Source organism: Cryptomeria japonica, chromosome 6 (genome assembly GCF_030272615.1).
Source record: "Cryptomeria japonica chromosome 6, Sugi_1.0, whole genome shotgun sequence".
NCBI lineage: Eukaryota > Viridiplantae > Streptophyta > Pinopsida > Cupressales > Cupressaceae > Cryptomeria > Cryptomeria japonica.
This window is the reverse complement of record NC_081410.1, coordinates 644,274,601-644,285,763: the sequence shown is the minus strand read 5'-3', so window position 1 is coordinate 644,285,763 and position 11,163 is coordinate 644,274,601. Positions and strand designations below refer to the sequence as shown.

Here is an 11,163-nt window from a genome sequence, read left to right as displayed (position 1 = left end):
AATTGTTTCTCTATTAATATCAACTAACAACTCGCCACTACTGGTTCTTATGCACCTATTTTTAGCATCGTACCTATTCATACATGCTATTACCAAATCCAGGCATGGGGCAACAACTGGAAATGCGGCAGCTTCAACCAAACCACTTCTTACTATTCTCTCCATTATTGAACCAGCTTCAGGGTTTCTAGCCCTTTCTAAGAAATTCCCTAGGTCAGCTTGAGCTAAAGAAGTATCATCTAATTATGGAAGTATGCTCACCAAGCATGATGTCCGACCAAGTTTTGGAAGTATCGACCTCATAATGTCTACTTATACTTCTACCAAACAATCTTGAAGCAAGATAGAATTTTACAGACCAAAGATTTCTCCTATACTGACAAATTCCCTAGGTCAGCTTGAGCTAAAGAAGTATCATCTAATTATGGAAGTATGCTCACCAAGCATGATGTCCGACCAAGTTTCGGAAGTATCGACCTCATAATGTCTACTTATACTTCTACCAAACAATCTTGAAGCAAGATAGAATTTTACAGACCAAAGATTTCTCCTATACTGACAAACCTTCTGAACTAAAGAAATACAGTATAGGAAAATTGTCTGAACTCACTTGTTACCACCATGAATCTGTGAAACCCTCTCAGGAAAGTGAAGCTGAAATTACCTTCGATGTCTCTGGTTCGCTCAATTATAATAGGTACAACCTCTACAAATTTGCTTATGAATTTACATGTCTTTTTAAGCAAATGGGAAGAAAAATTGAGAAAAATCTACACACGCTTCATAATGATTCATTCAAATGTGTGAAGTAATAGTGATATGACTGAAAACCTAACAGTTCCTTAATTGCCCATCACCTCTGCACAAATAGTTAATGTCCTCATGATTTCTTTCCAAATTAAGAATTTTAAACTATTAGATGCTAGGAATATTCCTTTTTATCGCACTGCCTCCAGTGTTATTAAAATCTTTAGAGTTAACTTGGAGTGAACCTTTTGAACCTTGAACCGACTCACAAGGAGTTCAATGGTTCAAGTTCATCTAGAGAGAACAACAAAAAACTTTCAAACTAGCGACTCAAAACAATACCGAGAACGAGCAGTAACCACAACAAACAAGTGAAAGGAATTTGAACTTTGAACCATTGAACCAAAATAGAAATGGTTCTAAGTTCAAGTTCAATACCGACTTAAACACATTTATAATTGCTCGTTAAATAACATTACGCAGCCGCAACTCATGCAAAGGAAACTCTTGAACCTTGAACCAAAAAGGTTCACGGGTTCAAAGTTCAAAACACATTACAACAATGCGCTTGTTTTTTAATTAAGACAAAGCCACTAAAGACATTACTCAAAGTGCGCTTTGAACCTTGAACCTTTGAACTGTTTAAAGGTTCAACGACTTAGGTTCAATGCGAAGAGATACAAAGACTGAAAAGGAAGAAACACCAAAAGGCAACCCGCAAACTTGAAATTTTAATGGAAAATTGAGGGGACACTAACACGGTTACTATTGACATCATTGACAACACTATACTTCATCAATGCAATCTTCATGAAATGCCAACAAAATGATTCTATGCCCGCCTAAAGCACAACCTTAACTCCAAAAAAATCACCTATATAGAGTCCAATGAAAAAAGAGGGGGTCAAATTAAGCCCTAGGCAGATTAACCCCTAGTCGTTGATGTGACCAATTTGCTTCAAAAGGCAAAAGTAAAAATCTCTATTCTAGCAATAGCTCAATTCTCTAAGACAAGAAGGGGATTAGGCCATAGCTTTGATTCCATGTTGGAATAATAAAGAACCCATAATGAAGATGCACATACTTCAAAGGATCAACCAAGAAACATGCTTTCGACAAGAGAATGTTGCAACATGAGCTTGATGAACAATGAGATTGAATTGATATGATACAATGTACAAATGAACCTTGCTTATATAGGCAAGGTGATGAGGTGGGATTACAACTACCTTGTTACAAATATTAAATAATGAGACATGACTCATATCTTCTACAATGCCACCTAGGACAACTAACATGAACAATATTAAATGTCAAGTTATATGTAACAACAAACTTAAATGCAAGCTAGCCTAAGTAAGCTTAACATGTGAACAGGTTTTAACTATGAGCTAGTTAAGATATAACCTCATTTACACCAACATGAACAACTTGGATCTATCAATCATAAGGGCCTATTGGGTCAAGGGTTGATTGAGGCATACAGATTAAATGCTCAATATACTCATGAACATTGTCTTTAGTTTGGTTAGTTGTTTGGACACCTTCATCTTTGCCAAGTTTAACCAAACCTAACATATTTACATCTCCTTATTCCCAATTGGACAAATTATGAGATAACGATTCAACTTGATCTCAATGAACAAGGCATAGATGAGCCTTGTTGCACAGATGGACTTGAAAGGATTTTGATAGATCCTTAAGTTCAAGCTTTGAGGAGCAATAGGTACTTGACTATTATGTTGGTTAGAGGTGTTTGTGGGTGGGTTATTGTTTATATAAAAGTCCATGTTCTTTAGTAGTCTTGAAATGAACTAGTTATAATCTCACAAATATCATGCACCCTCATCTTGTGGAATGTGCGGAACTTTTTAGGACCAAAATTGCCATGCTTACGACAAGGATTGTATCATTTTCCTTCGAGTGGGCAATTGCTTTATGTTCTATTATCCCTTAGACAATAGTTTCTCTAGGTATAATTAATACCTTTGGCTATTGTGTTAATGATTTAGTTCCCTTGGTTGGCATTGCTACTATCATTGTTGTAGTTATTATAATTGTAATTGTTGCCATCATTATTGTTCTTCTCAAGTAGAACGTTTGAAATTCCATTTGTGGTGGCATCAACTTCAATGATAGCATTGCCCACTTTTGCATCAACTTCTCCACATTGTGTGAGACCTAAATTTTGGCAATAGATGCACCTACACCAATACAATCAATTTAGTTCCATACACATTTTAACACATGGCTACATTTCCTCCACATGATTGTGCCAATCAAATGGCATTGTATCAATTCAACTTCACACAACCCTAACCACATGGGAAAGGAACCTTATGCTAATGATACTTAGCATGTTGTGAAAGGCTTACTAATAGTCTATCTTCTAATACATCTCACTATACATTCTCTCAAGTCTAACAACTAATAAGCCCAATCACACCCTTCAACCTACTCTAGTTGTACTTCAAGCTATTTTGGTAAATTAGGTAGATGCTTTTTCCTTGCCCAATCAGTAGACTACTTTATTACTATTACCCTCTATAACATTTGTACATTCTCACATTATCAATGATTGAAGGACAATATATTCTTCATGTTGACTACATGGCCTATTATTTGCCACGTTGATTCTATAATGTTTCTATATTGGAGCACTTAATGGACATAAATCTATCTACATGCATAATTTCAAAACCTTATTGGTACTCCCGTAGTTGTTTGATTCTTTGACCATCTACACGTATCCACACATTCCCCTCATTTATTAGTCCATACTTCCACATATGCATTCCTAATCCCAAGAACTCACTTTTCCCATCCTAGGGCATTTTCATGATGCACATGATCAATATTTCACATCAGACACAAATCTGACTCGATATTCTAAATTTTTTTTAAATTCAAATTGCTAACTCCCACCCTTTCTTCATAGTCATTGGGAGTCAACTTGGTACACATTTGTGTGAGAATTCATTATGTTATGGTATTTAAATTTAAAGACATTCATTTGAGCATTAACGCATATCCAACTTTTTTTTGGAAATTCTTATTCATTGAAGAGAAGATCATTTTATGAACATTTCATTCAGAGCATTAAAAGCAATCTAGTCTGCATTAAATCATTTCAGACACTTGTATGCCTATTTTTTTTCTACCAAAATTCACCAAAGCCAGAAGGGGGTTGACTGAAGAAAATGCGAACCCTTGCAATGCAGCAATTAAATACAACCAGTTCTTAAGCAGCAGCAGATAGCAGAGGTTGGAGTAAACCGTTAGCTTTAAGTGCACATTCACCAAATTGGACCCACAGTTTACAAGGCAGATCTGTGCCACTCGGAATAGATCCAGAACCATGGCATCAACCTGCAGAGACTTCTAGGTCAGCATTGGATTTCAGACAATTAGCACATCGAGAGCACCTATTATTCTGTACCTAATGACTAAGCTTTGTGCAGCATCAGGTATAATTCTACATAATAGTCCCCACAGATAAGTACACTATTCCTTCACATTTAATTCCCTAGATTAGCACTTAATTATTCTGACATTTACCCAGCTCTCATATTCAGGTTAATCATGTGCTTATTGATAGCATTTGTTTAATGAACCTAGATAGCCCTACTAGGGAAAGTGTATTTTTCCTTCACAAATATTTATATAACCATAAATTTCCAAAACACGACTCATATCTTAAAGAGGATATCTTGAGAAACAGATACAATGATTGGTTTCAAAGAAAGAAAAATTATCATGTGTGAAAAATTCATGTGTCTTTAGATGGCATTGTGAAAGGCTTCCTTACATCAGTCAGTAGGCAGCCTCGATGCTTAGGGGTCAATTGACTACTTTGCTATACTTCTTAAGCATCAAGTATGCAGACAATGAAACACAAAACATGACTAAACGCAAATCAAAGTCTGAAGTTTGGAACCTTGTAATAAAATAAAAAGGAACGCGCCACCAGCTGACTTTTCAATTTCTTATAGCAATGTCAACAGATTCCTAAAACTCACCAGCTGGGGAAATCCCATTAAAATTTCTAAATTCTTCAAGACTTCAAACTTGTGAACTGTAATGTATGAAGACCTTGATTGTTAGCTCACCTCACTAACAGAGTCTCTATAAAATTATGCAGGCGTGACTTACAACAATTACTGTCAATCAACAAGGCGAGAGAATCAAGATGCTATTCTTTTCCTCAATTCATTGGGCATGACCACTATTAGTGTCAGCAGGAAGAGTAGCTCTGGGAGGGCTTGGCTGTACAATCACCAAACTCTTCAAATCATCTACTATCATATTAGTGCCACCCGCCATGTCCAAGGCCATATCCATCCATGTATCCACTGCCATGACTGTGCCCATGGTCTCCATCATGATGATCGTGTTGATGGTTATGATGGCTGTGATGATCGTCATGGCTTGCCTCATCAAACATTCTTTGTATATGCTCTGGCAAAGGCTCTTCCGTAATGGTCCTAACAGTAGGTGGTAAGGTTGATATAAATTTTGCAATAGCTTCTGTGATTTCCTCTGGTACATCTTCCTGGAAAATCATAAAAGACGAATCAAAATGTGGACAAAAGAAGCTAGGTAAAGCATTCAAGAAAAGTGTCAAAATAAACAAAAGAAACTGTGACAAAATATATATTGGAATCTTAGGAGCACAATCTACAGCAAAGCTTCAGTATTCATCTTCCACACCTTAAGAATGAAAATCCTTTCTTAGTCAATTTGGCATCATAGAACTCTACTAAGTCCTAAGTATGGAACATCTCAGGCATGCAATCATTTAAGGCATTTAGCCAACCTCAACTACAATGCTTATGATTTTATTAGATTGTAAATACACCTTTTAGTTTGCTGCCATGAACTAGATCTGAAAAAGTCAATATGCAATTGCATAAAAGTAAAACCATAGGAAACCCTGCAATTAAGAGCATAGACAGTGTATATCCATCCAAATATCTCAATCAACAAATACCATAAGGGCTGCATTTCCATGTATTGTTGAACTTCTTTTAATTCCTCCCTATTTATATCTTTTCTGAATAAATGTGTGATATGGAATAGCATTATAACACTGACTCATGCTTTACAGAAAGAGTTGCAATGGAAGCAATCTATTTTGTATATCATAGAACCAATATAAACGGAAGGGAGACATTAATAGAATAGAGGTAAACTCTTCTAATTCGTCTGCATCTGAAACGAGCACATCTAGAAAATTTCAGACATCGGATTTCATAAATCAAGCTTTAAATTTTGTAGATAGACAGCAAGACAGATTTCAATAGTAACATAATAAGCTCTAGTTTTTGTATATAGAAAGCTAGTTGCATCAGCATTTTGAATGATTATTATGGTAAAGATAATGGGTTGAGGGGCAGTGAGCCTGGGGTGTGCATCAATGCACTGCAGTACAGAACCAACAGTTGGGGATGATGAACCATCACATGTAGAAGACCAACACTTTCATCTTTCAGGAATCAGAACAATTCATTTTTCTTTATCTCTGTGCATTTGAATTAGTTAAATATATATCCTTATGTCTGCTGAGAGAATGGTACATACAAGTTGTCAGATTAGTAAGCTTGTTAAAGTTGTATGTCAAGGTGTGGATAAATTCATGTTATTTCTGCTTTCTGATTTCTATTCATATTTTGCTTCTGCAATAACTCATTGAATCCATCAATTTTGCATGTTTTCTACCAGAAATCTCCTGTAATCAGGACCAATAGGAGAAATGAAATGGTTTGATCTGGGAAGAAAAAAACACAAATACCATAAAATAGGATTAAGAGCCTGTTCCCAGATTAACATATCATTAAGGTGTTCAAACTTTAAAACTGTAGGTGGCAATTTTACTTGTGACTTATGCTTTTAATGAAACATGTTGCTAGAAGGTGGCTTATTGTTAGTATGAAACTTCAGGACAGAGGCAATAATAGCTGGAAAAAAAAGGTAAAAGAATTATAAGAAAAGTAGTCAGGAAGAATTCAACAATATCCTGGGATTATGTCAATTGATGAGCATAAAAGTAAGAAATAGAAAATTGGAATTCAAAGTGACATACAATGGGAAACCTCAACTGAATTGCAAATCTTTTTGTGCTACCCAAATTGCAAGAAAGAGCTTAAACAGATGGCATGACTGTTTAGATGGCTAGAGGTCCGCATTAAAGAACAACATGCCAGCTTTTTACTTTCAGCTGAATTGAAAAGTATTCCCCCATATCTTATGATGGTCATTTGACCTCCTGCAATCAGTAGCTTGCTCAAAATTGGACACTACAATACACATTCAAGGAGCTTCTACATAGACTTCAAAGATCTAAATTAGTAACTCTTACCAGATTTTTATAAGCCTGATCACATTTTCAGTTGCAAACTTCTAGTTTTGTGCTAGCGGATGAAAGTAAATAGTAAAGATCAATCACCTCGAAAGTTGAAAATCAAGATATTTGCTGTCTTATATTAAATGACAGAAAATTGGGGTACTGTTGATGTGTTTTTCATGCACATGCGAACACAGAATAAAATACCAAGATATCTTATCATATCTTGAACAAAGTTTCCCCCGAATGCTGAAGATTTCGCCTAAGGATCAATCAAGGCAACTCCAAGGTTCTTTTATGTAGGTTCTCTACTTGTGTATAAGCTCTTACGGTATGATGTGATTTTGCTGGAATCACAAGGGGACTTACATTTGATGACCTGAGCGTCTGATTTACTTTGGATATCACTGGAATGTGGGTCTTTACTGATCCTTGATATTTTTTAGAAGGGAAAAGGATAAGGGTTGGAGAAGGATCTAATTCTAACACTAAGAATGTAGGAGCAACGGATGACCTTTGATGAAACTTTAACTAAGTCTTGCTTTGACATGCTAGGATCATCTCCACAAGGTTGGTGCGATCTTCTAAGGAAAGCTTTATGATGTTCACATCACCGCTACAAGCATAGACACCGTCAGGTTGATGCATATCAATGAAGAAGCGATAATTGAAGTTAAACTTAAGCTGAATGATTCCAATTGACTACACAAGGCAAGTTTGCAATCAACAAACTGCTAGTAGTATGGATATATAAATTTCACCACTGATCATACAAATTTCTTCCATTCATCTAATAACATGAAATTAAATTTGAGAAGTATAAAGACCATGCAAATTGTAGAATCGACACATAGAATTCACCATTCCTTCAATGAAGTTTACATGTCTTTTGCAACAATCTCTTGGCAACAATCTTTGCCTTCTCTTTCTACTCTACTCTAAAATGCTATCTATTATTGAGCTACTAATTATTGACTATCTCTCTTTTGCTAGCTCCTAACTATTCTCTAATCTCTGACTATTAACCCTTTACAAATGAAGAGCCAGGGCTTTATATAGAGAGCCCTTTAAAAATTGATGGCTTTGATTGACTTAGAATCAATGGCTAGGATTACAAGATAGAAACCCTAATTAGGGTTTGTTATAACAAACTTCCTTAGCCAATGAGAAAATTACATTCCAGGAGTGAGGACCAATAGGAAGCAGGGGTAGGTACACCGAAGTTTGTGCTGTCCCTGATGAGTAAGGTACATTGAATCTGGATATGCTAAGGTGGACCAATCCAACTAGAGGAAAAATGACTGGGATGCCACCTTGTCTGGTACTTGCTCTATGATGACCTTGGTCGATCCTCCTTTGTCCTTGATGCACTTGATGAGTGGCGCACCTTTCCTTGACCCTCCTGTGTTTGATGAGGCCTCCTCACGGTCAAGTCTTCTTTCTCCGGTAGCATACCTCGCCTTGAAGTACTGGTAAGGTCATTCTTCTCTGTCATCATGTGGTTCCTTTATGTGGTAGAATGAGGTCTTGAGGCTAGCTTGCAATTCCTCGAACATTTGAATTCTTCCAACGCTTTAGAAGCACCTTGAGTCCTCCTCCATGCCTTTGAAGTGTCCTTGATAATGATGGGACTGGAATAGGTCGTCCGTGTCCTGGCCTGGTCTTCTTTCATCTGCAAAACAAACCAAAAGATGATTAAGGACACATAATAAATTCATTCTAACATAGCATTTTCTACCTTAAATCATCAACAAGAAGACATCAAAATGAAGTTTGCTCAAAATCCTCTCCAGGGACAGGCCCTATTGGAGTTTTGCTAAGGACCCTTTGGAAGGGTCAGGAGCGAAATTTGCATTCTTGGCTCAAATTCTTCTCACTTTGTGACCATACTTGCTCAGATGCATGTCTAAGGATGCCCTCAATCTCAACCAACACCAAGTGTGATGCAAAATTGGAGCAAAATGGAGTTTTTAAGGATTTTGCTCTGGACCTTTTGGAAGGGTCAGGAGCGAAATTCTTGATTAAGCTCAAAATCTTGATCATTGGTGGCCACAATCAATTCAAAGGCATGCCTAGGGGTCCTTCCAAGCTCAATCTACCTTGATCCACACTTATCTTGACAAAAAAATGGAAAGAAAAGAGGGATTTTGGGAATTTCGCTCTGGACCCTTTGGAAGGGTCAGGAGCGAAATTCTAGTTTTGAGCACATTTGCTTCATTCTTTCAACTCCAAACCACCTCAAAAGGCAAGGACACATCACTCCACACCTATCTATGCCATAAAAACCAAGGATTTGACCATCTCCAAGGGAAAATAGGTGTCCTTCAAGAATTTTGCTCTAGACCCTTTGGAAGGGTCAGGAGCGAAATTCTAGTTTTAGCTCAATTCCTTCACGTTTGGTGATCATAAGCAACTCAAAGCCATGCCTAAGGACATCTCCAATCCTAATTCACCCCAACCCACACTTGGCTTGGCACAAAATTGAGAGAAAAGGGAGGTTTTGGGGAATTTCGCTTTGGACCCTTTGGAAGAGGGTCAAGAGCGAAATCCACCCTCTAGGCTTGACTCTTCATCTTTTCAACTCCAATCTTCCTTGCAAGGAAAAAATACACCACTCCACTTGCATTCATGCCAAAAGAATCAATGTCTTGACCTCATCCAAGATGAAAATAGGAGTTTTCAAGAATTTCGCTCTGGACCCTTTGGAAGGGTCAGGAGAGAAATTTCTATTTTAGGCTAAAATCCTTCACTCCTTCACTTTTAGTCACTCCCTAAGGCAAAAACATGCCAATCCACTTCCCAACAAGCCTTAGAAACTAAGAACTTGGTCTAAACAAGGAAGAAATTGAGGTCTATGGGGATTTTCGCTTTGGACCCTTTGGAAGGGTCAGGAGCGAAATCCATGTTCTTGGTTGGTTTCCCACTTCCTTCATCCAATTCTCCTTCAAACTTGATCAAGGTCAAGCTCCTATCTTCTCACTTAAGTGAATCTACCATCAAATTAGCTCAAAACAAGGTCATTTTCATCATTTTAGGCAAGATAGGGGGTCAAACTGAGGATTTCGCTTTGGACCCTTTGGAAGGGTCAGGAGCGAAATTCTCCTTTTAGGTTGATTTCTACCACTTCATCGCCTCAAACCTCTTCTCAAAGGCAAATATGCATCAAAACCTCCTCAACCATGCCTCAAAAATCCAAAACTTGGCCATATCAAAGAGCAAAATAGAGGAAAAGTGAATTTTGCTCTGGACCCTTTGGAAGGGTCAGGAGCGAAATTCTTGTCTTGGTAAAAAATCCTCCATTCTTTCACATTCCATTACTACAAAATGCAAAGACACATCATTTTCCTTCCAAATACGCCCAAGGAACAAGGTTGGTAGTCTAAACAAGGAAGCAAATGAGGCTTATGAAGAATTTCGCTCTGGACCCTTTGGAAGGGTTAGGAGCGAAATTGAAATTCGCTTTGGACCCTTTGGAAGGGTCAGGAGCGAAATTTGACATTTTGGTCTCTCCATCAGGATTTATATATGGAATATAACATTTTTAAGTATAAGAGACTTATACTTTAAGTTATATTCCATATATACTGTCAGGATGTTTGAGAGTGGTTTCGGACCTCTAGGAGTTATAATGCAAAATCTAGTTTTTGGAGGATTCTTCAATTTTCCAGACAGTCAAATTTTAGGATCAGGATGACATTCTAGACAGCCAAATTTCAGGACATTTGAAGATCAGGATGACACTCCAGACTTCATCACTCACCAATTTGACCTAACTCAGACCTTCAAAGATGATATTCACTCACCAAGCTTCATTGACCTCCTCAAACTCAAACAAGACACAATTAGCAACAAGAGCAAAACTTTGTCCTAAGGAAGACTTTCAAAGATGACCCTAACCCGGATCATCCACTGACTCACCTTTAGCTAAAACAGAGCCTGCTATCTTAGTGATCCCTTTGGCAACACTCAGCATGCAAAGGCTAATAGACAAAACACTAAAAGACCTAGAAACAAACCCTAGAAAGCAAAAAAGTAGGGGTCCCCATTTGCACTGGGGCGATGTGTGAATACGT

General features: G+C 37.4%; 1 protein-coding gene across 1 annotated transcript in view; it reads right to left on the bottom strand.

Annotated features, from left to right (window-relative positions):
• Nucleotides 1–4,653: 4,653 nt before the first annotated feature.
• LOC131068651 (protein AUXIN RESPONSE 4) overlaps nt 4,654–11,163 on the bottom strand; it is a 45,812-nt gene continuing 39,302 nt past the window's right edge. The window contains exon 2 of the mRNA XM_058003886.2: nt 4,654–5,299. Coding sequence (XP_057859869.1) covers nt 5,054–5,299 — 246 coding nt within the window. The 3' untranslated portion in view covers nt 4,654–5,053. The remainder of the gene's footprint in view (nt 5,300–11,163) is intronic.